The following is a 27,995-nucleotide window of genomic DNA, read 5'->3' as shown; positions in this document are numbered from 1 at the left end:
AAAGAAAACACGCTTCATGGCCTGGTTCTCATAATTACATGCTTCCACTCAATTTCTGAGGATCCTGAGTCAGCCAAGATAGAATTTTTAGTTTTAATGACTGCTATTACAGCACGCTGTGTTTCACGGGTCACCACTGCTACTCTCTCGTCAAACCAGGGGTGTAGGCAGGATGGAAATGAGCGCAATCTCCACGACATTAAAGTCTGGGGGCAACAAATGTCCTCATGGTCCACTGACCTGGGAAATGCAGTCAGGCTGCTAGACCAACACACCAGTGTACAATTCTAATAATCCCTAGCAGCAAAACACCTGAAATACCCACTAACCAATGTTTCATTATGGCAGATTAATGTGTTTGTTAGAAACCATGTTTAAAAGCACTCTACAGTTCTCGACTGCAGACAAACCCGGAAGAGATCACAACTCTTGTTTATCCCCACTTTTCCCAGTGGGATCAGGTACAGCTGGAACCTTATTAGTTTCCACAAAAACAGCTTCGAAGGCAGCTTCCTGTTCATCCAGAGAAGGGGCAGCAGTGGTGTCTCTTAGTGTTGCGTTGGGACAAGGCTGCTGTTGCTTGGAGAGCTTGCTCGACTCCACTGCTTTTCTACCTCGTCTTCTGCCAAGGATTCTGACATAGTTAGCAGGGATAAGTCCTGTTGTTCGACCATCAAGACTGGCCAGAAGCCAGCCACGTACTTTGGGCTGTTGGGCTGACGGAAGAAAAGAAAAGTCAGTCTTGTAATTCTGACACCTCCTGGAGGAATATGGACAGTACAATACTAATTAAAATCTGGGTGTGTTTACATAACAAAATAGTATATACATTTAGATTCAAAGTCAAATGCGGCGAGGACATCTTTAGGGTCCATTCTCCATTCTTAAAAGTTAGGTATGTTTTATTTTAAAGTTAGTTGTTCTTCTGAGCTCAAGTTAGTCTATTCCCTTCAAGAACATATTTCTATCAACCGATCCATTCATAAGCATGAGGGGATTCTGTCCTCTCAGAAACTGAAAACCAACACCAACAACTCTCTTCTGTTTTGGCTGGTTGTTTTCTCATTGTGGTGACAAGCTAGCAGTTCCCACACTTCAGTTCAATGACACTGGATACACTTCGCCTGTTTTACCATTATGGTTCCTCTGTTCTCAGATGACAGTCCAACGCCAGGGACATGAACTCCATGTCCCCATCCACAGAAACGTTCCTTCTGCTCACTCGCTCTCAGCCCCAGTATCCTTTCATTATCTTTGGTTACTACATATTTGCTTATTTCATTACCCATGAGATCATATAGTGTCTGTACTTCTGTATTTCACTCATCCCAATTTTGAAGGTTCATCCCTGAATGCCTTTCCTATTTCAAGCCTAAGTCTAAGGAGAGAGTATCTCAGGGCCTTGCCAGTAGGGTCCATCAGAGATGAGCACAGCAAACAAATAGATCCCTCTGTGGAGTCATGGTTCTGTACATACGTTTGGCAAAAATACATAATGCAAGTGCTTTCATGTGACTGTGATAAAAAAATCCTGAAGATAATGCTAATTTTAGTCCAGGGTGAGCAAAAATCTAAGACTCAAGTTCCTTCTATTTACACGATAAAAAGTAAAGACAACATACAGTAGGAGAGGCACTTCATAGATTTAGTTTTGTGTTATATTTTCCAAACTATAACATCCATGTCTTCAAAAAGCTGTTTAATCTGTTGTCTTATTTCAACATATTTTAGCCCAAACATAAGATTTTTGCTTGGAACTCCATTAGAGGTTAAACACTTACCCAGGGCTGTGACTGATTTTGTTTTAAATGCTAAAACACATTTTATTAGGGCCATGGAGAAAAAAGAAAGCAAAAAAGTCTAAGCTAAAATGTTAAGAGGCACTATTAGCTGAAGAATATTGATAGAAAACTTCTCTGAAATATAACAGAGATCCACTTTATCATTCTTTTTACTCAGATTACCTGGACTAATTATCTGTGTTGTTCCTGTTTCTAATAATTCCTCTTACAAATAAATCGCTCTTCTATTCATGTATTCTCCTGTGTTGCAAATATATGTATGAAAGTAGCAGAGCATATGGGAGGGGGGGGGGTGTAAAACGATGAAAACTTAGGCATAATTAAACACCTTGAGGGAAAGACTAGCTGCGCCTGGAGACCCGGGACCGTGATCTTGGAAAAAGCCAAGGTCAACTGGCCTAACAGTTCTCAGGGCCTCGAAAGCTTGGGAGGGACCATCTACGGTGCAACCACAGCCTCTCCTGTCTGGAGCAACCAACAGTGATGAAAATCAACCCACACCAAAAAGCCTCCTGAAAAAATAGTACTTGCCATAGGTATACATTCTTGCTCAGGTTTTTATAAGTAGAGATTCCTAGAGTTCAAAAATATTTCTGAATGAAATACTAAACAATCAAGAAACAATAACTATCAAGCCTGCCATCAAGGACAGATGGGGATTTCCAGAAGATGGTGAACAATTGTTTGGTTTATTACATTTGCTATAATCAGTACTTCCATCAGACTTTTATGTGAGGATGATTCAACTCAAGTCAACTCGACCCCCTGCCATCGAGCTAATTCCGACTCACAGCAACTGTCTAGGACGGGTAGAACTGCTCCTGTGGGTTTCTGAGTCTGTAATTATTTACGGCAATAGAAAACCTCATCTTTCTCCCATGGAGGGCTGGACCTCTGGTTGGGGGCCCAATGTGTAACCCCCTGGAATTCAAGTGTTGAGTTCCTTTAGATGAGTTACGACATCAACATCATCTTGGAACAGTCCTGCGGAGACAGTCCTCTCCTGCTTTACGGCAGACTTGAAAGGTCGAAACTGACACAAAAGAGAAATTCTAGGAACCCCCAGAGTTAATTATTACCTAGATCCTCTGTTGCAGTTAGTGATATAAACATTTACAAATACTGAGAGTTCACAAGTTCAACTACCTTTGAGCGCTAGGTTGAGCATATCGCCGGCATGGAAGGAGATCTCTTCTTCAGACACGGCGGCAAAATCATACTCTGCTCGCGCAACTACATGATCATCTTCACCACTTGCCCAGTTAGCGCTGTCTGTGAGTCAAATTAAGAATTAGATTTATTTAGTCAAATTTAATTTTTAAAATGTTATTTCACTGACCATGATTTGTTAGCTGCATAAATGATTCCCAACAAGAGAAAGCTCCCTTCCAAAAGTCAATCTTGTAATTCAAAACCTGACCTGTTGCCACTGACAGATTGGTAGTGGTGGCAACTCCACAGGCGTCATAGTCAACTGTGCTTCACAGGGCTTCCAACTACCACAGTGCAAGACCAATCTTCATTCACTGGGCACCTATTACAGACAGGGTACTATTGCCCGACTCTATACTCCTCTATGCCTACACTGAAAACCAGAGTTTGAAAAACGTTCTCTATGGCAGTGTGGTGAGGTGAAATTGCTTCACACGGCCTTTCTATCCATGGGGGGGGGGGGGCTCTATGCAAACAAGCAGGTGTAACCTAATAGAGAGTTTTAGGTGACACTCCCCTGGCTGTAAGCAGGAGCCATCTCAGAAGCAGGAGCATAGAATTTCTCAGGCCACCAACAAGGTGGAGAAACCACCAGTGGAACTCTCTGTCTTAAGTGGCGGAGGCAACAGACATCATGCATGCGGAGACGAGACACAGGGGCAAGGAGACCATGAGACAGAGTAGCGGAATCGCATAGATGCCACAAGACTGTGAGGCAGAGCTGGCTGGTCTACAGAGGCCGAGGCCAAGGGCACACCTGGACCAGAAGGAGACACATGGCTGCTGGCTGTGGACCAAAGCCTATCCTTGTTTACTCATCCTGACTTGGGGTAACCTGCTAGCTTCCCTGGTGGCGCTGTGTTAGGTGCAGCTGGGTCTGTTTCGGCTCACAGCAGCCCTATGAACACACTGCCTGGTCCTGAGTTGTTAGGGTTGAGATCATTGTTGCAGCCACTGTGCCAATCAATCTCCTCAAGGGCTTTATTCCCCCTTGCCCTTCCACTTTACCAAGCACGATGTCCTTTTCCAGGGACTGGTTTCTCCTGATAACATGTCCAAAGCACATGCGATGAAGTCTCTCCATCCTAGCTTCTAAGACAGATTTGTTGTACTTCTTCCAAGACAGATCGGTATGTTGGTTTGTTGTTTTTTTCCCCCGGATACTTTCAATATTCTTCCCCAGCACCATAATTAAATGCATTGACTCTTCTTTGGTCTTAATTCAATGTCCAACTTCCACATGCATATGAAGCAAATGAAAATACCATGGCTTGGGTGAGGCACACTATTCCTCTCCTTGAAGTAACATCCATACTCTTCACAAGTTAAAGAGGTCTAGTGCAGCAGATTTACCCAATACAGTGTGACATTTGATCTCGACTATAGTTTCCATGAGCAGTGACAGTGGATCCAAGCAAAATGAACTCCTAGACAACTTCAATCTTTTCTCTTTTCATATTAACTATTGGTCCAGGACTTTGGTGTTTTTCACATTGTGCTGTAAGCCATATTGAAAGCTTCAATGCTTGACCTTCGTCAGCAAGTGCATCAAGTCATCTGCATGTTGATGTTAATATGACTTCTCCCACTCCTGATGCGAGTTCTTCATAAAGTCCAGTTTATCAGGTGCTCGGCTCAACAGACAGACTGTGGAAGGATACAACCCTGACACACACCTTTCCTGATTTTAAACCACTCAGTCTTCTCTTGGTCTAGTTGAACTGCCTCTTGGTCAACGTACAGGTTTCACAAGAGCACAATGAAGTGTTCTGGAATTCCCATTCTTCGCAAGGCTATCTATACTTTGTTAGGATCCACACAGCCCAATGCCTTTGGATAGCCATTAAAACTCAAGTAAACATTTTTCTGTATTCTCTGCCTTGAGCCAAGCTCCATCTTACAATGATCTGATGTAACAATATTCTTGTTCCACTTCCTCTTCTGAATCTGGCTTGAATCTCTAGCAGCTCCCTGTGGCTGTACTGCTGTGACTGTTGTTGAATGACCTGATATTAATGATATTATTAGGTCATTTCCACATTGTTGGGGTCCCCTTCTGTGGAATGGGGACAAATATGGATATCTTCCAGCTGGTTGGCTAGATAACTGCCTTATAAATTTCTTGGCTCAGGTGAGTGAGCACTTTCAGTGCTTCACCAGTCTGCTGAAGCATTTCCAATGACATTGTCAGTTCTTGGGAGCACTGGTTTTTCTGTACAGCCACAGGAGGGCAGAGATGGTCCCTTCGCTGTGTTCTCAAAAGGCTGAATGGTAAATGTCCTAGGCTTTACAGGCAAAGAGGCAAAATAAAAGGTGTTTTAATTTAGTAAAATGTTCTTATGTAAACTTTGTATGAGTATCAGTTTGTAGCTACATATAATGTTCCTCATATAATGAGGAAAACATTTTCCACATAATTGCTGTTGGTAAATTAACAATCGAGTTTACTAAAAATAATGTACTTTTTTCTTAGAGGGGTGGGGTTCAAAGGTAGCATTTCCTACCATCAAAATTGATAATAAATGTTCATCTGTTGATACTGATTTATACTAAAATTTATTATTTCATTTATAAAAATACTTCACACAGATGTTGATATCAGGTGCCTGCAGGCCAGTTCCGACTCATAGTGACCCTAAGCAAAACAGGACAAACCACTGCTCCATCCTCACACATTTTTTTAAGGTATATGTAACATTTTTTTTTTAGTTATATGTAACATTAAAACTTTATTGTTTTGTCAATAAACCATGATGAAGCTTAGAACTGGATCACCTGGCCCTTTTTCTTATCTCCTCCCAGTTCAAAAGGCTTGCATCGCTTAATAGCCAACGTTCTCCTAGACCTGCAGTTAAGCTCAACGCAGTCAAGCCCCAGCACAATCTTCTTTGTCGTGGCAGCCTTCTTCCGGAAAATGGCTTAGTCTGCCCACCACAACCACTCTGCTTCCCGTCATATCGTCGCTTTCCCTGGGCACACAGAGAATCTTGGCCCTTCTTGGACTGTGTCACTTTGTGGGGCTGATGCTTGCCACACTTCTTACAGAAAGTCTGGTGGGTTTCAGGAACGTTCACCATGTTCACGGGAGCCGCCGTTATCAGCACGAGAAGCCCTCACAATTGTCACTGTGTGAGTCCATTGTTAGGTACTGCCAAATAATGTTGTCAATCTATAGCACACTAAACGAGTGTATTAAAATGAGTTTACAGAATTACATTAAGTGGTTCTTTTACTATTCGATTTTTACCATGTCATTACACTGCAGATTGATTTTCAATTGTAGATTAAGTAGAAGCCTGTCAATTATACAATTAAATGGATTTTGCAAGATGAAAATTTCCTTTATAATTGCGTTTTTAAAAAACCTGCTGTAGTCTTTTGATTTTGGATAATACAGGGGGTTCAAAGAGTGTGTGGAAAGATTCATTATTTCTGAATTCCCTTTTTTATGAAAATGTTGAGGCTTCTCAATTATCTACTGCAAATTTGTGCTGAATGGTTGTCTGTGTGGTTTCTTGTTTTAACTTCTCATCGTCTGGGAAGCATATAAAAAATTATCAAAAGCTAATCTCCATAGCCATTGAGTGCTTTATAGTGGTTGATGGTGATGCTTGTTCAGAAAAATTTCAAATTTACCACAGCTGACCTTAAACTGCTGCTGTGTGGTAAAGCAAGCCAGGAGATTCAGCTTCTATATCATAGAATCGACATTGTTTATTCACAAAAAAGTGAATGAAGTTCACCTTTGACTCTAATGGGACAGTGATACATGACAGATTCAAATATTTTCTGTAAACTACTTGATGAACAACCATGAATTTTAAATACTTTTCATCTTTGTGAGCTCCATAAATTTTGCCCTACGCCTTTTTTTGCTCCATGTATATATATTTATTTTTTACCACATTCGGTTTTATCACATTTTAGCGATTCCACTTCAGGTATTAGGAATTAATTTTCAATCTCTTTGCAAATATTCTTGTCTGTAGTTTTTCTATTCATAGACATGGATTCTTTAATCACTTTGAAGTCATCAACCACTTCTCAAGTAAGCAACTGAGCAGGATCAACAGCTGCTGGGTAATCACGAGGCAAGGAAACCACAGGGAATCATGCGCTTTGTTTTAAATTGACTAGTGTTGGTGTTCCCAACGTCTTCAAGTGTTTGAGCAACTGTTCTCACCAAAACTCTGATAACTCACACAGGCCTGATTTTGTTTTTGGTTCTACCTTATGAATAGGGAAGTGACCTTGAATGAGTGATTTCTGAGGCTCACTTATGAAATGAGGGTAATTCTGATCTTTCAGTGTTGCTATCAGAATTGAATGGGTGAAAGCCACAAAATCCCTAGGCCAGTGTCTTATACAGGCTCATTAAAATTTACTTCTCTCACCAGCTGCCACCCACCCGTCTTTCTGCCTCATTGTAGTTATTGGCGAATGGTTTCTATATCCTGGCAATAGTTTAGAAATGCAGGAGTTATACCCTATGGTGTCTCTGTGTTCTCCACAGTACCAAGTTCATGACCTGAGAAAACGTGCACTTTTAAAGGAACTCAAACTCTCAAACCAGACTTACTGCCACGAATTGATGCTGACTCACAGTGACCCAAGAGGACAACTGCCTTGGTGAGTTTCGAGACTGTAGCTCTTTACTGGAGTAGAAAGTCTCATCTTTCTCCCTTGGAGCGGCTGGTGGCTTCAAACTGCTGACCCTGCAATTAGCAGTCAACCCACTCATAATCTCTACACCACCAGGGCAGTGACTAAACCAGTCTGTTTTTGATATATGCTCAACATTTTGAAATTCTTTTTTTTTTTCCAAAAACATTTAAAATAAAATTAACAAAATAAATATTCTAAACAACATAGGCTACAGGGACAAAGAACAGAAGCAGTCTCAGCCACTCTGGTCGAGAGAGAGACAGAGAGAGAGAGAGAGACAGAGAGAGAGAGAGAGAGACATTTTGAAATTCGTAACTGAAAATATAACTGCATAAAAAAGAGTAAGGACAAGAGTAATTCTAACTTAACAAATCTGCTCTGGAAAGCTGAGATGGCTACATGTCTTTCATTCACTCTCACCTGTAACTTCATCACTTTGGGTAGAAAGCAGTTTCCAGATAAGGTAAGGTCCACCAAGGATAACAGCAAAGAACAAGAATATTGGCCAGGATTTTGCCGAGTTAACTGCTCTGTCGTCTGCGCCCAGGCAAGCCACAGTTCCTTCACTTTCCGCCCACAGGTCCTCGTTCTCAGAGCCTCTTCTTAAACCTATCAGCCATTGTAACCGTCTGTAAAGATACCGTATAGTCCTAACTAAGGCAAAAGCTGAAAACACCTTGGTGAAATGTATTTTCAATCGGGAAAAGTGGTTTGCTACATCCAACACAGCCCTGAAGCTATTGTAGACAGCGGAGAAGGTCGCGTCCATCATCATACTGACAGAGGCAAAGGCATGCACGATACTCTCAATGGACTGAAAGGCTCCTCTGCTGCTTTCTTCAGCTTGCTGGACAAACCTGCTAGGTGGGAGATCATCTACTCTGAAGCGGTTATACCCCAGCCCATTATATCCGTAACTATACGGGCTATAGCTTCCATAAAATGAGTTCCCGTAGGCTCCGTATCCAGAAGAAAATGAACTGTACGCAGGTCTGAAAGAGTTCAGGTTGCTGCTTCCTGTCTGCTGTGATGGCCTTGGGACAATAGGTGGGGGCACTCTGGTAAGTGCTGGTTGTCCAGGTCTTGTCAATAAAGCAGGACCCAAATCGGCAGATCTAAAACCAAAAAGACAGAAACTGGTCATCTAAGCACACAGTTCAAGTCCAATTCAAAATAACTGCTAACACCTGTTACATATCCAGTCCAGAGACAGATTCCACCAAAGACGTTTGAGTAAGGAAGAGTTTAATCTCCAGAGGCTCCAAACCTCAAGTGGCAATACAAAATGAGCAGTAAGATGGAAGAGCAGACTCAAGGCTATTAACTTTTTCTTTGGGTTTATTTTTGCTGGCATTACTAGTATTATCTCTAACCAGAGATTTATTTTAAAGACGCTTGTTTTACTTTCTCAGGATTGGTTACAGCTGGGTATTTATTTGTTCATGCATGCCTCCAGATGACAGGATCATAATTACTATGGTTTTATAATATGACAATACTGATTAAACCAAGTCCTCTCAATGAGTAGAGTTTTAAGTTCTACACTCTTTCTTTCCCCTAAAAACCAAAGTTCTCTAAAGATTCTATTTGGGATTACAGTGAATATGCCCATTAATTTGAGAATGAAATCTTTAATACTGAGAGTTTCAATCAATAGATACTCCAATTATTTATTTTGTTTTTTTTACATTTAAAAATTACTCTATTGTATCATAGTGTATGAAAAAAAAAGGGGATGAAAAAAAGCGGGGACATAGGACAGGTATAAGTAGCACCAAATTTCTCTAACCTCACAGGAATCAACATCAGTCCATGTCTTGATCCCAGTGAAGCCAAGGTCAGACATAAATAACATCCAGCACCAACCTCTACCCTGGTGGCATAGTGGATTATGTATTGTGCTGCAAACCACAAGGTGAGCAATTCAAGACTACCAGCTGACTGCAAGAGAAAGATGAGACTTTTTACTTCTGTAAAGAGTTATTTTTGGAAACGGGCAGTTCTATAGGGGTACTATGAGTCACAACGGCCTAGATATGTGAGGTTTTGGGGTTTTTTTTAACATTATAAATGGGGTCTTCCTAAAATTTCACTTTCCTGCATTTTTTCTCCACATTTCACAAATTTCCCACCATTGACAGGGTGAAGTCTGAACATTTTTGTTACTATTAGTGGGAAATATTTGAGTTCTCCTCCTCTGACAGATGTTTACTTAAGCAGCTTCCAGCCTTCACAAAGAATTTTAGGTATTAGTCATTTGATATTAAAGTTGTACAGTCCTCGAATTATGTGTTTGATTTAGGAGGAACTGCACTTAGGGTTATCCTTTGTGTGTGTGGGGGGGGGCGGAGGTTAGCATCAGTAACACAGATTACATTTAATGTTACAGCATGTAATTTGCTGATGTTATCATTCTAAAATGTTCATTCTCAGTCAATGTTATGATTCACTGTTCAAAACACAGCAGGTTATGAAATAAAATTTTTTAAGAAGAAAAAGGTATTTGCCTTGTCAGACTGACTTCCAATGGAGTTGTTAGTAGGGAATGCTGATGTGAGTGGGGTCTGCCATGTGACATTGCCTCAGATCTGCGGTGCCACCAGAATAAAGCGGTGACAAGGGGTCCTTGTCTCAGTCCCCATTTCAAAGGGACCGTTATCAACAATGATGCAGATTCTGCTAGAGATTTAGAAGTTCCTTTTCCATTTAAGGTTTACTAAGCGTTATTTTTATCATGAATGCAAACTGAACTTATTTGTATCTATTAAGACGGCCATGTACATGGTAAATAATTAAGACTCAAATGCTAATGGCTCCTTGTATTCTTGCAATAGAACCAAGTAGTCACAATATATTGCTGGATTAGTTATGCCAAACATCCTGCTGAATTTTTTGGGGACCTATATTTATGAATGAGAATATTCTGTTGTTTTTGTCAGGCTTCAGGCATCAAGGTCTTAATAATTTCTTTATAAGCGTTCGGGAGTGTGTGCTTCATCTTCTTCTACTTTGTGAACACGGTTGTGTACTTTTTTTCTTCCTTAAAAGTTTGGTAAAAGTCACCAGTGAAGTCCTATGGACTCGGTGTTCTCTTTGTGGGAGGATTTTAGCTATGAATTCTGTTTCTTGAGGACCATGCTATTCCATGTGTGGTCTGTGAACCAGCTGTGCCAATCTAATGAGAAAAACACAGATAATGAGCCGTATGCTTTAGTAATTTGACACTGCTATGCATATTTTTACTGTATTTTATTAAAGGATGTCACTCAGTGATGTAGTCAACTACTTAATATGGCCTTTCTTGCCATAATCCCTTTTGTGATATACTGTAAATTGTGCTCTCTAAGCCTGTTGGTTATAATCACATTTTGGAAATTTCTGTTAGGCCAAGATTAGCTCAGGATTTAGGTGAGGTGTATTCTGAGTCTCCAATTTACTAGATGTGACTCAAATGACCACCCTTTGTTTCCTTGGGAGGAGACTCTGCTGAAAGACAAAAAACACACCTTCTCAAAGCCTCCATTTTTGCCACTTCTCTATCCTGAGAAGGGTGGGAGTGGGGTGGTTCCTAGAAGCAGGAAGCCAGCTTTGACTTTTGGACAATTTTGGCTTCTGGCTCTGAACCCTGCATTTGGCTTGTCTCTGCCCTAACCTTTGAATCTTGGGCGTTAAGTTGCAGGCCATCACCTGACCAGGTTTCACCAGCTTCCGCAGTCCTGGGGATCAGGGGTACTTGGCAGACCAAGGAACAATCTTCAGATTTGCGATTTAACAGTCATTTACACAATGTTTTGTTGAGTTCTGAGAGGATTGGTGGTTAACATTATGGGAAATGGAGTGATATACCATGTTGGAAAAGTTGGACATTTGGGACATCTTTAAGCTCTTTGGGACTAGTCTGGTATTAATTTTTCTAAAAGAAATTGTTTTCACACCGAGCATGATATGAGATGCATTTCTGTAATAGCAGTAGGACTAGTCTGTGGCATATAAAGAGACTTTTCCCCAGCTTCTCTCCCCCAAATATATATGTCAGACCTAGGACACTGATTATAACTAATGGTAAATGATTGTCAAGTTATCTCCTTGAAGGCACCACACCCTATTGTCTGTCCTGCTGTAGGTGGGGCTCACTCCCTACTGTTAGGGACAGTGGACTGCTCCCCCTGAAAGCTTAGAATAAATCAAGTCTTCAGCTCAAGGACAATCAAGGTTAGGCTGCTACCATGAATCTAGAATCTGCCCATCTTGTCACATGCGTACCCTTAATCCCCCTCTTCTTCCTACAGCATCTACACCCCTAGATGGTTCCCCTCCCATTGCTGATTACCTATAGTACAACCCTTTCCTGTGACATGTCTTAACCTGTAATTAAGGGGCTTGCATGTCCCCCAAAATATATAAGCCTTTATTTTGAAATACATCGTGCTCTCTCTCACCCTCTGCTCCTCCTGAGTCTCCATGTGGACCACCAAGGGCTGAGGTGAGCATGCTACCATGAAATGTGTCTGATTCTTTCATTTTACTCTTTTCTGTCTCTCCTATCTTCCATGACTTTACTATAACCTTATGTATCTTAATTGTACAGCTGTGCTTACAGAACCTGTGACAGTGTGAGGGGCTGGTTTCCCCACAAAATGGCGCCCAACGTGGGGCAGGAACCCACGACTCTGAAATTAGGAGTCTCATGCTCTACTGACTGAGCTAGCCCTCACAATGCTCATCTATTTTATTTGTACCTGATAATTTTGCTTATTCATCCTCTAAATCTCTCCCTTTCCCATTCACATATCCCATGCTTTTGTTTCTTTATGCTTCAAGTAGTCATTCTCATCTCCACTGTCCTGTAGATTACTCAGAATGCCAATTTAGAACAAGAAACTTAAGCCATCATGTAGATAACATAGCTTTCTTTATAGAGAAAGCTTTGCTACTGAGAAAATTTCCAGTTGTATTAATTCTACAATATAGAAGCCCTTCCCACAATTACTGAATTAAAAAAAAAATCACTGTCATCTGATTCATAACAACCCTATAAGGCAGGGTAGAACTGCCCCTGCAGGTTGCAGAGTTACAGGAGTAGAAAGTCTCCTCTGTCTTGAGGAGTGGCTGGTTTCAAACTGCTAACCTTGAAGTTAACAGTCCAACATATAACTGCTCTGTGACCAGGATTCCACTGATTTGAATAACAGCTTACATTTGCTTACCTGTCTTCCTCTTCTCCTACAAGGCACAGGCCAAACATATGACCAGGGCTCTAATTCCTCAACATCTGGGCCAACCTGTTTACTTTCTGTCTTTTTGGTTATATCCATCCTAAAAGCCCTAGTTACATAGTGGTTATGAGTTGGACTGTGATCCACAAGGTCAGCAGTTTGAAACCATCATCCTGTCTGTGAGAGAAAGATTTTTTTTTTTACTCCTGTCAAGAGTTACAGTCTTTGAAACCCACAGGAGCAGTTCTAGTCTCCTACAGAGTCGCCATGAATCAGAATCAACTCAAGGGCAGTGAGTTTTGTTTTTTAGTTGGCCCATCCAAAGGGAAGCCTGGTTACCCATTGGGTTGCGAGCTGTAAGGTCGGCAGTTCAAAACCATAATCTGCCCCAAAGGAGAATAGCGAAACAAAACAAACACTGCTCCTGAGTTAATTCTGACTTGTGGCAACCCTATAGAGAAAGATGGGGCTTTTACTCTCCTAGAAATAGTTACTGTCTTGGGAACCCAGACCCACAGGGACAGTTCTCCCCTGTCCTAAAAGGGGCTATGTCAGTACTGATCTCCGAAACTCACAGGGTGGGTCAACTAGCAGTGGGCAAAACTCGATGGCAGTGAGTTTTGTCTGAGGGTGCAAAAAGTGGCATCTCACTGTGGTTTTCATGATCTGCATTTCCTTTCTGGCTGATGATGTTGACTGAGCATCTTTTCAAGTATTTATTTCCACAGTTTGATCTTAGCACAAATGTCTATTCAGATCTTTGGACCAATTTTTAATTGTTTTTATTTTTGCTGTTTATTATTGAGTTATGAGTCCAGCTTCTTTTGTTTTTGATCTGTTTGGGGAAAAGAAGCTCAGTTACGGTCCACACATTCTATGTGGCAGTTTTGTCTCCTCTGCTACAAACTGTGGTTTGAGGGGTTACCCCCCCAAAACTGGAATTTTTTTCAAAGCTATGTATTTAATTTTTTTCCAAAACAACCTATCGCCTTCAAAGTACTCACTGTTATACTTAATACATTTGCCAAATCTGGGATTCTATTCTTGGAAACATTTTTCAAATTCATCGGTTCGGATGGCTGACAGCATATCCCTTGTTTTTTTTCTTCATCTCATCTATATCGTCAAATTGCTGTCCTTTCAAGTCCCTCTTCATTTGCAGAAACAAAAAGAAGTTGCACGGAGCGAGGTCAAGTAAGATGCGTGGGTTGAGAGGCATGCTGTTTTTTGCCCAAAACTGGCACAATGAGTGGCTGCGTGAGTAGGTGCATTGTTATGGTGGCAAAACTAGTCTGTCTTCCACAAATCAGGTCTTTAAAATTTTTTTTAAGTTTTTATATATTTTAAAACATTAAACATTTTATCTACCTCCTTCTTTTACATTTCCTTCTTTAAAAAATCATTTTATTGGGGACTCTTATAGTTCTTAAAACATTCCATACATCAGTTGTATCAAGCATATTTGTACATATGTTGCCATCATCATTTCCAAAATATTTTCTACTTAAGCTCTTGGTAAAAGCTCTTCTTTTTTGCCCCTCCTTTCCCTCCCTCATGAATCCTTGATCAATTACATATTGTTATTATTTCGTACTTTGCACTGTCCATTGTCTCCCTTCACCCACATTTCTGTTATTCGTCTCCTTTCGGGGGGCAATACAGTCAACCTTGTGATGGGTTCCCCCTTTCTCCCCCTCCCCCAAATCAGGCTTTTGTCCCACAAAGTTACACAATCTTTTCAGAACCTCTAAATAGAAAACTTGATGAACAGTCTGACCTGGTGGAATGAACTCCAAACGCACTACAAGTCGACATATTTGTCCCTTTGGGAAGCCGACGAACATCCAGAATGAGCTTTGTCATCAATCAACATTTCACCTTTTTTGAAACGAGAAAACCACTTGGACAACTTGAGTTTTTCCCATAGCTCTATCCTCATACGCTGTGTTCAACATAACAGTTTCTGTGGCATTTTTTACGGAACAGGAAACAAAATTTCACAGTGGCATGCTGTTCTCTTAAATTGGCCATAACAAAAACTGAGTTTCAAGCAGAACTGCTTTTACGTAAAAAATTCTGTGACCAGAGAGAACCTTCCCAGGCCACGGCACTGGGTGCACTAACTCAGAGCGAGTTGCTCGATGCTAGTCTAGTGGGAAAAATGTGCACTACAAGAGCTCTGCTCCACCAAGTCCAATTCCAGTTTTTCTTGGGTACCCCCTTGTATTCAAGAAAATAAAATGTTCTTGACTTGTTTTTTTGGCTAGATTCTTATAGAATGCCTCAGTCTGGATTCATATTTCTAAAAATGTTTAACTCAGATGTGCATTCCTTATAGATCCTGTTATACTGAAAAGTAGAACTAGAGGTTTGGTTCAAAAAGGTTAACATTTTGGGCAAGAATAATTCATGAGTGATGTTGCTTATGTACTTCATGTTTTACCACATCTATAGACACATAATGCCAGAATATCTCGTCATTGTGTTGTTAAAACTGATTGCTTAGTGCAGTAGTCACCTAATCTGGTGTCAGTTTAAAAGAGTGTAGGGGTGGAGTCTAGGCTGTCAAGCTGGAGATAGCCAATGAGACTTCTGCATGGGCATGGCCTTCTCCTGAGAATTCTGGAAAATCTGGTACTTCTTCCATGGAGATGGATGACACCTCTCTCTCTCTGCTACTCCCTGGGAGACATTGTAGAAGACAAGCCACATGGACGCAACCAGACCTCGGAAGCTGGAAAAGCCACAGTGCTGAGATGTTTCCAATGACACTGGATCCAAAGACTTTCTACCCACTGGCCTGTGAGCTTCTGCATCGGCATCACTGCATGTGTTTCATGAGTTTGAAGTGGACTTTATAGATTGATATAGGAAATATGGGCTAATATCAGACTTATGGACTTGACCTGGACTGGGCTGGGATATTTTCTCAATGTACAACTGCTCTTGTATATAAATCTCTTTCTTTTTTTTCCAAATATTTTTCTTATACACATATGTGTGTCCATGGATTTCTTTCTCTAGTCTACCCAGACTAACATACTTGGGTAAGGTGAGGATTGTCAGATTTCTGTATTCAAACATACTTTCCCTTTTGTAATTAGTATATAATCTATGGAGTGACTATGGTGTCATGCAAAAGTCCTATTCCCCAACAACTGTCCAGTCAATGGTTTGGCATCCGTGCATGATTCTTGCCCAAATCAAACACTGAATTTGGAGTTGCAAAATGGTAATTTCTAACCTACGAAAAAGATTTAATTTCATCTTTCATGATAACATTGCAAACAAAGTACAGGCAACCTGCTACTTTTTCCTCTCTCAAAGACTCCAATGAAACAACATGAAACAAAGCTTTCAGAGATATCAGAGGCCTGCCAGGCAGTGAAGCAGCTCTGCTCCAAAGTGGAGGCAATAATACAGAGAGCGGAAAGCCAGCAGATGCGTCTACACTTAACAAACTGAAGAGTAGGCCTTGCCTTTCTGCTGCAGAGCAACTCGTCACCCGGTGTCGAAAGTTTCAGACAAAGAAAAATTCAGGATGTTTAGAAATGTATGGACTTAGAGGAGGGGCTCTGATGTAGCCTCAAAGCCAAGAAATTAGACAAATTAGCTACGGCTTCAGTGGTCATAACCTCAGCCTGACTCCAGCAATCAATTATACAGCCGCTTCCCAGGGACATGGGGAGAGAGGAGGGTTTCTACTGCCACAAAGAATTAGTGTTGGAAACCACAGGGGCAGTTCTGCGCTGTCCTACAGGGCTCCTGAGTCAGGACTGACTCAATGGTGGTGAGTTCTGGAGTGTTCTTAGGTAAACCAATTAGAGGCAACAGGAAACATGCTGGACAGAGAGGGGACTGTAGAGGACAGGTATATCAGAACTTAAATTCTCAGCACTAGGTTTGCAGAAGACCAGGGGTAACAGGAGGGACTGGGCTTTCTACTCCATGAACAGTAGTGTCAGAGACAGGGACAGCTTCACCCTGTTCTATAGGGTCGCTATGAGTTGGCATGGACTCGAAGGCAGAGAGTTTGGAGGGTTTCCCCCCTTTTTTTGAGGCTAACAGTGAAAGTCTGAAATCTATTTGCCTCCATTGAATTCTTTTGGATCATAACTAGATAAGTGAAGAGCCTTGTCCTCAGACAGTAATTATATCAGAAAATGGATCACCACCAATTTTCTAACCAGCCAAGATAAGTGGCTCAAACCCACCACTCACTCCAGGGTAGAAACATGGGGCTTCCTGCTCCCCTAAAGATCTGTAATCTCAGAAACGCTTGGGGGCAGGTCTACTCTGATAGGGTTTTTCTAACTAAGAACCCACTCAATTGAAATGAGTTTTTTTAACCAGCCCAGGGACGGGTAGCCTTTCCAGAGGCTTTCCCAGGTTTAAGGAGAAATGGGAGGACAAAGGAAACTGTCACAGAGCAAAACAGGTGGCAAATCAGTCCATCACTATTGCAGGTGTGATATAGAAATGGAAATGGGCCTATGGCTGGACATGTATATTATTATTTTCATCATTTTATTAGGGGCTCACACAACTCTTATCACAATCCATACATACATCAGTTGTGTAAAGCACATATGTACATTCATTGCCCTCATCATTCTCAAAACATTTGCTCTCCACTTAGGCCCCTGGCATCAGCTCATTTTTTCTCTTCCCTCGCCACTTCCGTCTCCCTCATGAACCCTTGATAATTTATAAATTATTTTGTCATATCTTGACCAGTCCGATGTCTCCCTTCACCCACTTTTCTGTTGTCTGTCCCCCAGGGAGGAGGTCACATATAGATCCTTGTAATCAGTACCCCCTTTCCATTCCACCCTCCCTCTACCCTCCCAGTATCGCCGCTCACACCACTGGTCCTGAAGGGCTCTTCCACCCTGGACTCCTTGTGTTTCCAGTTCCTATCTGTACCAGTGTACATGCTCTGATCTAGCTAGACTTGCAAGGTAGAATTGGAATCATGATGGGGGGGGGGGGCGCGAAGAGAAAGCATTTAGGAACTAAAGGAAAGTTGTATTTTTCATCATTGCTACATCACGCCCTTAATGGCTTGTCTCCTCCCAGAGACCCTTCTGTAAGGGGATGTCCAGTGGTCTACAAATGGGCTTTGAGTCTCCACTCCGCACTCCCTGCCTCATTCACTATGGTAAGAGTTTTTTCTTCTGATGATGCATGACACCTGATCCCCATGACACCTAGTATGCTTCTTCCATGTGGGCTTCATTGCTTCTGAGCTGGATGGCCGCTTGTTTACCTTCAAGCCTTTAAGACCCCAGATGCTGTATCTTTTGATAGCCGGGCACCATCAGCTTTCTTCGCCACATTTGCTTATGCACCCATTTGTCTTCAGCAATCGTATCATGGAAATGAGCACACAATGATAAGATTTTTTTTCTTTGATGCCTGATACCTTATCTCTTCGACACCTCGTGATCACACAGGCTGGTGTGTTTCTTCCATGTGGGCTTTGTTTCTTGAGCTAGATGGCCACTTGTTTACCTTTAAGCCTTTAAGACCCCAGATGCTATATCTTTTGCTAGCCAGGCACCATCAGCTTTCTTCACCACATTTGGTTGTTCACCCTCTTTGTTTTCAGCGGTTGTGTCGGGAAGGTGAGAATAGAATGCCAATTTAATAGAAGAAAGTATTCTTGCATTGAGGGAGTACTTGAGTGGAGGCCCAATGTCCTGCTACCTTAATCTTAAACCTATAAATATATGCACACAGATCTATTTCCCCATCCTCATATAAATATATTTGTATATGTACATGGCTTTATCTAGACCTCTATAAGTGCCCTTTGCCTCCTAGCTCTTTCCTCTAATTCCCTTAATTTTCCTCCTGTCCCACTATCATGCTCAGTCCCCACCAGGGTTTTAGCAATTCCTCTTGGTTACATTACCCTTGATCATGCCCTACCAGGCCTCCTGGACATGTAATATTATACTGGATAAAAGATCTTGCAAGATTATTCCAGGGCTTTCCAACCACAGCAGTCTCATGCCTCATGACTTTGAGGTCCAGTACCCCAATATCCTCCCTTTTCTCCGTAAGCCCTCTGACTTGGTGCTAATGGTCTCCCTCATCTGGATGTTCTTTGTCTTATCTTTATCCTACTTACAATTTAATCAAAGTTCTCCTTCCATTATATTTGAGATTTAGGGTCTCTTTTGTACCTTAACACACAGGAATGTAGAGAAAACAAAACTCAAAAACCTCTACACACACACATATATATAACATATAAAAACTGAAGGAATGAAAACCTGTACAAGGTAAGACAATGGTGGTACTGCCCTTCCCTGAGATGTCCTGGGCTTTGCTAGCCTCTTCAATCTTGCAATCCTACTGAGCTCATGAGGAACTCATAAACCTTTGCTTTTTCCCTTTAGAAGTTAAGATTAACTAACCCAGCTTCATCTAAAGAGCAGGATCGGTGCTAACAGTACCCAGAACAGGGGCAGGCAGTCCATTTAGTTGAAGCACCCTGTTCCTGTGCTTTTGTTCTAATCTCAATTTTGTTAGAATTCACAATGGACTAACACATTTCTGTTGTTTTCCTTTAAAAGCTAATATTAACGAATCTTCATTTGAAGGGCAGAAACTCAAGCTCACAATTTGTGCAGCTAGAATGCAGATGAACCGGGAAAGGGGAACTGATAGCAATGATGATTCTATAATCCCAATCGAGGGGAACAAACATCAGAATTTTAGGTGAGTAGATACATGTGATGGTGTAAGTTATGGCACCCCCAATCATCATCATCATCATCATCATCTCCACCACCATATTCAATATAGTATAGTTCAGGGGAATAGTGGGGTGGGGGAGGGAGGGGATAAAGGGAGCTGATATCAAGGAGTTCAAGAAGAAAGAAAATATATTGAAAATGGTGATGCCAGCAATTGTAAAATTATGCTTGCTCTAATGGAATTTTAGACTAAATAATATCTGTAAGAGCACCTAATAAAATGTGTAACAAAAAGAATGCAGATGAACCCCTCCAAGCAAAGAGAACATTGAGAACCAGATGGCCTATCTCCAGGGCCAGACAGTTCCAGAAGACCCCTGCCCCCAAGCTCTGTCTATAAAACTTCCTTTAACACAGTGCTCCAAGAAGCAGATTAAAAACAAAAACCAAACAGATGGTTTTCAAACGTCAACAAACAAACAGAAAAGGCTAACCATCTGATCAAAAGTACAGATTAAGGAGGTCCTTCGGCATTTAATAAATGCAGTGTGTTACGCCTTGGTCTACTAACCACAAGGCAGAACGATGTACCTTGGCAGAACGATGAGGTTTTTTTACTCCTACAAGGATTTACAGTCTCGGACACTCACAGGGGCAGGTCCACTTGGTCCTATAGGGCCGCTATGCGTCAGCACCGACTTGATGGCACTGAGAGTATAGCAAAAATAAAAAATTAACTCTTGCGCATATGCATAACTCTATGAAAATCTTTTAAAAATCTGTACAAAAGGTCTCTTTTTGCAAATTAAAAGTTTAAAAACCATTGAATGGCTATCTAGTCTGATGTTAGGCTGATCTTTATCTTATCTGCACAGAGGTTAGGTCTCCCAAATCTTACTCACATGAGTACAGCACTTAGTTCAGCTGTTTCTAGCAAGAGATCAAGCCTCCCTTTGAGCAGAGCTGTCAAATGCCAGGCTAACTAAGGTAAACATGAGCAAGTAGTGAGAGACAAGGTTTGAAAATATACCAGGTGCAGGGAAGGGGCTGCTTTCAGTGTGGACTTTCACAGAGCAGTAACACTCCAGGGAGCACAGAGCCAGTAATACTTCCTTTCAAAAAGGAAACACAAACATTTCTCTTAGAACCATGAAAATTACACTTCTTAGAGGGGCAAGGGCTTTTGAAATGTTGTAATAACACCGACATCTAAAACCAAATATAAGTAAATTTTTGGTTACAGATGTTAAAGAAACAGATTTTAATGGACACGGTCCTGCCTGTCTTCTTGGGTACCCCAAACCCAAACTCACTGTCATTGAGTGGTTTCAGACCCATAACAAGCTTGTAAGACAGAGCAGAACTGCCCAGTGGGTCACTGAGACTATAAATCTTTATGGGAGTAGAAAGCTGCATCTTTCTCTAATGAAGCAGCTAATGGTTTTGAACTGCTGACTGTGGCTAGCAGTCCACTGTGGTAGTTACACAATCTGGTGTCAATTTGGGACTTGAGAGGATTAAGAGTGAAGGGGTGGAGTCTAGTCTGTCAATCGGGTCATATCCAATGAGGCCTCTGTGTGGGCGTGGCCTTCTCCTGAGAAATCCGGAATTTCCTCCTTGGAGGCAGAGACACTTCCCTCTGTTCACTCCCTGGGAGACACTGCAGCTGACAAGACACATGGAACTACGCTAGTGTCCTGAGCCTACTGCCATCAATCAATTCCAACTCACAACTGTGCATGGGGTTTCCAGGGCAGTAAATCTTCACTGGAACAGATAGTCTCATCTTTCTCCAAGAGCACCTGGTGAGTTTGAACCACCTGACCTCGTGGTTAGCAGTCCAATGCTTATCTGACAGTGGCCACCAGGGTTTCCTAACTGAGGGATAGCTTAGAAATGTACCAAACAATACCATACATAAAACTACCAACTAGCCTCAGAACTAAAGTATTAAAACATTAACTGAGTACAATAAACATCCAATAGAGACAGTACTTACTGCTCGTAAGAACAAACAAAGAAGGTTAACAGCATCTCAAAATATTTTTAATCTTATAACAGAAAGGCTGGAAATTCAAGTTACCACGAGGACCTCAGAAGAAAGACCTGGTTACCAATTCTAGGAAATCAGCCAGTGAAAACCTTGTGGCACACAGTTGTACTCTGACACGGTTGGGGTGTCCATGAGTCAGTCTACTCAGAGTCTACTCAACTGCAATTGATTACTGGGTTAGAGGTGTCTATCTTTCTCAAATATTTCATAACAACCATAAACAGTTTAAATATTACTTCAACATATTCAACACTAAAACCGCACTCTCAAAAAGCAGTCCAATTTTTTTTAAAAGCCAGAATCTCTCTTAAACAAGTGCAAAAAGAGTCATCAGTTTAAAAGCATAATTAAGGCTTATTATTTGTTATGTAACTATCATTATCAAATTAGATGGCTATTTTGTTCAACCAAAAACCAGACCAAACTCACTACCTACTCAGTGACCTCACAGAACAGCGTAGAACTGCCCCCCACACCCAGAGTAGAAAGTCCCGTCTTTGGCCCACAGAGCGTCTGGTTTTCGAACTGTGAACCTGGTGGTTAGCAGCCCAACGCATAACCGATAGGACACTGGGTTACTTACTGCTTAATAAAAGATAATGAGATATTAGAACACAGCAGAAATACAGTTAAATCTGTTAGAAAATCTCACTGACATTCAAGTCTCATTGGAATGACTGTCCAGATCTACTCAACACAAAACACATCTGGCCACGAAAAGTTTCAAATTCTTATATTTTCATCTTTTGTGAGTTCTACACTCCTTCGGTACAGTTTTAAAAGAAGGCCCCAGAAAAATACATAATTTTTATACACAAAGACCAACCGTAGATTGAGAGGTTTAAAGTTGCTTCTTTAAAATCTCAATCGGAAACAGGAGCGGAATTAAAGTGAAAAAGAACGTAAAGCGAACAGGCTTGACTTCCTGTTCAAACAGGTAAAAGTGACCTTTTTGGGCTTGCACCAACTTCTCGAGAGGTGGGCAAACGCTTTACGAGACTTTGCTCCCTACGGATGACAAGGTTGGGCAAATACCCCGGCCTGTTGCTAAAGGGAAAAGGTCTAAAAGCTTTAAGCCCGGTTCAGGCAGTTCCGGCGAGGTGTTCCGCAAACAACAAGGAGCAGGCAGCCGCCCCTTTTCTTCCCGGCACCGGAACCCCGAGAAGAGCTGGGGAGTCCCTCAAAAGGGGCTGCAAAGTCAGGAATAGCTACTAAATAAGCCACCTCGTCGGTTCCCGGCCGGTCCCCCAGCGACTCTCTCAAAGTTGGGGGGCTGACTGGACGGGGTTGAGGGCGAGAGGGAACACCCTGCAACGGCCTCAACTGCCTCTCGCCAAGTCCCCGAGCTCAAGCTCGGCCTGAAGGAATCCCTCACTCACTGGAAAGTCGGGCCGGGGCCGGGGCCTGGGCCTGGTCCGGACCCCGGAATTCGGCGTGTCTCCCAGGGTTTGGGGGGAGGCGGCGGCTGGGACGCCATCTCTTTCACCTCCGCTGGGCTCCCGCTCGGCGCCTCCACTGTCCTAGGCCGGGATCCCCGCCTCCCCCGCCCCGCCCCCACGACGGCGCGCCCCAGGCACGAGGTGCAGAACTCCGAACCCTTCACCACGCCCACCTCTGTAGGCGGGACTGCGCTTGCAGTGCTCGGCTAGCCTTGCCTAGCGGGCGAAGGGACGTCTGCGATAAAACACTCTTGCTTAATCGCCCTGGAAAGGATTTCCATGCTCCACCTGAGCGTAAAGGCTCATCGATATATCTGGCAGCGGCTACTGTTCCCTAGACTTAGGAGTCTTCCCAGGTGTTGTTCTGGGGTCGGCACCCCTTAGGCCGGGGATAAGGTCCTGTTTGCACCTACAGCCGCGGGAAGGTGGGGTGTGTCGTCAAAAGCCAGGCTGTTGCACAGATTTCCCTTCAAACGCAGGGAACAGCGCATTCCTTCCCCGCGCGAGGGCCCGGTACTTTCGTCCGGACGCTCTCGTTTCTAGGGGGAACAGAGTCCCTGCGCGCAATGGGTGCATGTCTTTAGTCTTCCCCGTTCCTTCTGAGGGGCGGAAGGGGTTAAATCTCGTCGTGGGCAAAGGTGAGGCTGGGGGCGCGGGTCTGAACTGGGTCGGGGCAGGTGTGGGTGGACTGGGTGGCTTCTCTCTTTGCGGGGGCGGCTTTGTTAGCAAGGAGAGGGTGAGTGGGAAGTTCCTGGGACCTGACGGGGCGGGGGAAGGGATGGGTTGGCAAGAAGAAAATCGAGGTTAGATCTTGGGGTGAACTTTCCAAGAGTCCATTGCAGTTTCTACCGCCTAGTGAGCTGGTAGCTCAAGGATGTTGCGAGTGCCTCCCCCGCTAGTCGTTTACGCCTCCGCCCCCCCCCCCCCGCCCTCTTCTCTATGGGGGTGAGCTTTAAAGGATTTTGGAGTGTGGAGCCCGGTCTGGTCCATTTCAGTGGCCCTTGCTCTTTCCTCTGCAGTATTTCTGCTGTCATCGTCCAAGAAGGCTAAAAGCCCATCTTCTCTTTAGGAAACTGGGCTAGTTAGTGACTTGCGGAGAAGGGACTCTATCCCCGGAGAATACATTTACCCTTGCAATGTTGCAATGACTTGCCTCGGGGTTCTGTAAAACAAACATAAATGAAAAACAAATAAATAACGAAAGTAGCCAACAATAAAGAACTTACTGCGTGGGATGCATTTCTCAGGACTCGCTATCAAAGATAATCATTCTGATACAACTGACTTTCAAGACACTCATTGCAAGGCTCAACACGGAGCAGCAGCAACTAATTTTAAAACCTATCTCCTCTCAATGTCGACGTGCTTGAGAAGTTGCTAGATTGTTGCCAGGTGAAGATCTTGAGCGGTCCATAACTCAACTAATCTAGTGCACACAGACACACACGATAATTTTGTTCGTTTAATGCGTGCGTGTTTAAAAACCTTTTCAAATTGGTCAGGAGAGGGGGTGTCTTCATTCTTAGCAGGTTTGCAAACTTCTCACCGCCAGGAGATTTGACTTAGCATTTTTGTCTCAATCTTTAAGCCAAAGGGGGTGGTGGTCTATATATAGAGAGAGCATACAAAGTAGCACCTAACTACTTTGAGTTCCAACAAAGTATCAAAATATCTTTTTTTCCCAACAAAGTATCTTTTTTAAGCTCATTTAAAAAATCAAACCACTCTGATTTTTTTTCTTAATTGGGCCTGTGTATTTTGTTTCTCTTTCCAGGATAAAAGGTAATTCTGGATTAAATAAAAGCCTTGTGGAGTAGGAGTAAAGGGGTAATTAATGAGTGAGACATATGTAATGGGAGTGCAGTCAGGGATGGACTTGAACTGCTGATGTTCAGTCCTTCAGAGCATCATTATTCCTTCCAAGGCAACACTAAACTAGATGATTAAATGGCAGAGGGGAGAGATACAGATCGATGTACGCAATAATGATTTGACTGCATAGTTTCATTATTTAAAGGGTGTTTTCTACTCCCTCTGTATGCTTATTTGAGAATACCATGGAACCCACATTCACGTAGGCCACTCTAAATCAGTGTTTCTCAGTCCTGATATTCCAACCTCTTACTGGTGTGTCCAGACAAGCCTGATTTTCTTCTCTTTTCCTTTCCCTGGTGACTCAAACTTACCAGACAGAAGCAATCTATAGTTTGTAGCCTGGCTGCTGAACTGATTTTCTGGTGCAGGGCTCCTGCTCCATTTTTGTTTTTTCAAGGAGCTACTTCTCTTGGCATGTGGCCCCAAACACTTGGAAACTTGCAAGTAAGTTTGAGTTGCGGACAAACACAAACAGCTGCATAGTTCCTTGTTAGCTAGAGCTTCTCCCTAACACAAATTTTATGTGAATTCAGTTGATTTATGAAACCGTATGAACTAAAAGTTGCTAGTGTCTTCTATGGCAGAGAAATTGGAGGCTTTCTACTCCCACAATGAGCTAACAGCCTTGGAAGCCCACAGGGTTCCCTGTCCTCTGGGTTGGCATTGACTCAAGGGTAGGGAATTTTGGGGTTGTCTTTTTACTGAGTTTGTTCAAATTGCAAAAAGGGTGTGTATTTTCACACACAACAAAATGAAGCAACTTTTGTAAATGTTTTGGCAGGTTTTACTTTGTTTATTAATTGGAGATCTTACTTGTGAATAGGGGCAGCAGATTTTTCTCACTTGCTAATGGTTAAGTTATTTAGTTAAATTTTTATCAAGTAAAATGGACGTTTTTGGGTTTAGGAGATAACTTTTGAATGGGTGGCTGACTTTTATTAAGGTGAGTCAAAGTCAGCTGGCCACTAGAGTTGGCATTCCCTATAGGTAGGTTCACTCCAATGTCTCACACACTGCTCCCTTGAGAACCTCCAGGCCATGCAGAATCCTTCACAATGCTTTTTAAAAATTTTTAAAAATCATTTTATTGGGGGCTCATACAACTGTTATCACAATCCATACTTAAATCAGTTATGTAAAGCACATTTAGACATTCCTTGCCTTCATCATTCTCAAAACATTTGCTCTCCACTTAAGCCCTTGGCTCCTCATTTCCCCCCCCTCCCTCGTCCTTCCCCTATCCCTCATGAACCCTTGATAATTTATAAATTATTATTTTGTCATATCTTAACACTGTCTGACATCTCCCTTCACTCACGTTTCTGTTGTCTGTCCCCCAGGGAGGAGGTTATATGTAGATCCCTGTAATTGGTTTCCCCTTTCCACCCCACCCTCCCTCCACCCTCCTGGTATCGCCACTCTCACCACTGGTCCTGAAGGGATCATCCATCCTGGATTTCCTGTGTTTCCAATTCCTATCTGTACCAGTGTACATCCTCTGGTCTAGCCAGATTTGTAAGGTAGACCTGGGATCATGATAGTAGGGGTAGAGGTAGGGGAGGAAGCATTTAGGAACTAGAGGAAAGTTGTATTTTTTATCGTTGCTACACTGCACCCTGACTAGCTCGTCCCTCCCCACGACCCTTCCAGAAGGGGATGTCCAGTTGCCTACAAATGGCCTTTGGATTCCCCACTCCCCCTCATTCACAATGATAAGGTTTTTTGTTCTTTGATGCCTGATACCTCATCCCTTATGATCATACAGACTGGTTTGCTTCTTCCATGTGGGCTTTGTTGCTTCTGAGCTAGATAGCCTCTTGTTTACCTTCAAGTCTTCAAGACCCCAGATGCTATATCTTTTGATAGATGGGCACCATCAGCTTTCTTCACCACGTTTGCTTATACACACATTTGTCTTCAGCGATCGAATTGGGGAGGTGAACACACAATGATATGATTTTTTGTTCTTTGATATCTGATAACTGATCCCTTCGGCACCTCAATTCACAATGTTTATTGTCAATTTTAATCATAGAGCAGGTGTGATAAGTATGTGACTAGTTGTAAATTTCTTACATGTACAATTTTAAAAAATTATATGACTACTTATAAAATTGTTCTGCAAGCTTTCTTACACTGACTCACAGTGCTATTGGTAATAATGTTACTAGTGCAGAGCAGAAGCCTTTTTTGACTTTCCCCCTTTCCTTTAATTATTCCTTCTTTTCAAAAAGTTACTGATAATAACCTCACAAATACTAATTTCCACAATTCTGTAGGTAAAACGCCAGAAAAAGCGGACAAAAATCAGTCACTGTAGAAACACCAGCAGCAACGAAAGGAAGGCACCTGTCTGTAGCACATGCAGACACAAGCATGTGATCCGAAGCACCCCTGTGATGGAATACTGACAGCTCTGAGCAGAGCGCAGCAGAAGCCTCAAGGAGTAAACTAGCCCCGGGGTTTAGCTTGGTGGGTATAGTGAGACATGTACGCTGGCCTTACACAAATGTTTTTGTTATAACTCATTGCAGGCATACCTTTGGAGATCGTGCAGGTTTGGTTCCGGACCGACGCAGTAGAGCAAATACTGCTGTAAAGAGAATCGCATTCATTTTGGGGTTGCCCAGTGCATCAACAGTCAGGTTTACACTAGATGGCAGTCTATGAAGGATGCAGTAGCATAATGAAAATAAATGAAATGTGAGAATGACCGAAATGTGACCCCGGGACGCTAAGTGAGCACCTGATGTTAGAAGCATGGGGCCAAGAGATTTGCTCTTTGGAGAATTCATCCAAACCTTCGATTTGTCCAAAAAAAATGCAATACCTGAGAAGCAGAACAGAGAAAAGAGCAATGAAACAAGGTGTGCTGGTAGTGGGACCTTATTAAAAATGTTTCTTCCTGGTGAAATACTGCAGAAAAATTTCAGTTATGTTGGCGCCCTTCTCCCCTCCTGACAGCGCCGCCCAGCGCAGCCGGCACCTCGGCAGCCGCCTAGCGACTCCACTGAGCCACGTGCAGC

General features: G+C 42.5%; 2 protein-coding genes and 1 pseudogene across 4 annotated transcripts in view; 1 reads left to right on the top strand and 2 right to left on the bottom strand.

Annotated features, from left to right (window-relative positions):
• Positions 1-354: 354 nt before the first annotated feature.
• On the bottom strand, positions 355-23,203 carry PEX13 (peroxisomal biogenesis factor 13). Its single transcript, XM_075535941.1, has 4 exons — positions 23,035-23,203; positions 8,100-8,794; positions 2,949-3,074; positions 355-716 (listed from the first exon to the last, which is right to left on the bottom strand). Exons 1-4 carry the CDS (start codon positions 23,130-23,132, stop codon positions 421-423), a joined length of 1,215 nt encoding a protein of 404 aa, XP_075392056.1. The 5' UTR covers positions 23,133-23,203; the 3' UTR covers positions 355-420.
• On the bottom strand, positions 3,569-6,180 carry LOC142430371 (large ribosomal subunit protein eL42-like; annotated as a pseudogene).
• A 161-nt stretch (positions 23,204-23,364) lies between the features above and the next one.
• PUS10 (pseudouridine synthase 10) overlaps positions 23,365-27,995 on the top strand; it is a 97,589-nt gene continuing 92,958 nt past the window's right edge. Inside the window, exons 1-2 of one of the 3 annotated variants that reach the window (XM_075535841.1) lie at positions 23,365-23,732; positions 27,249-27,441. The gene's annotated coding sequence lies outside the window, so the exon portion shown is untranslated. Of the gene's footprint in view, positions 23,733-27,248; positions 27,442-27,523; positions 27,837-27,995 lie in introns of those variants that run through there. The other 2 variants (XM_075535842.1, XM_075535843.1) reach the window with 2 other exon arrangements.

This window comes from Tenrec ecaudatus, chromosome 17 (assembly GCF_050624435.1).
Source record: "Tenrec ecaudatus isolate mTenEca1 chromosome 17, mTenEca1.hap1, whole genome shotgun sequence".
Classification (NCBI taxonomy): domain Eukaryota; kingdom Metazoa; phylum Chordata; class Mammalia; order Afrosoricida; family Tenrecidae; genus Tenrec; species Tenrec ecaudatus.
This window is presented reverse-complemented; position numbering and strand designations above follow the sequence as displayed.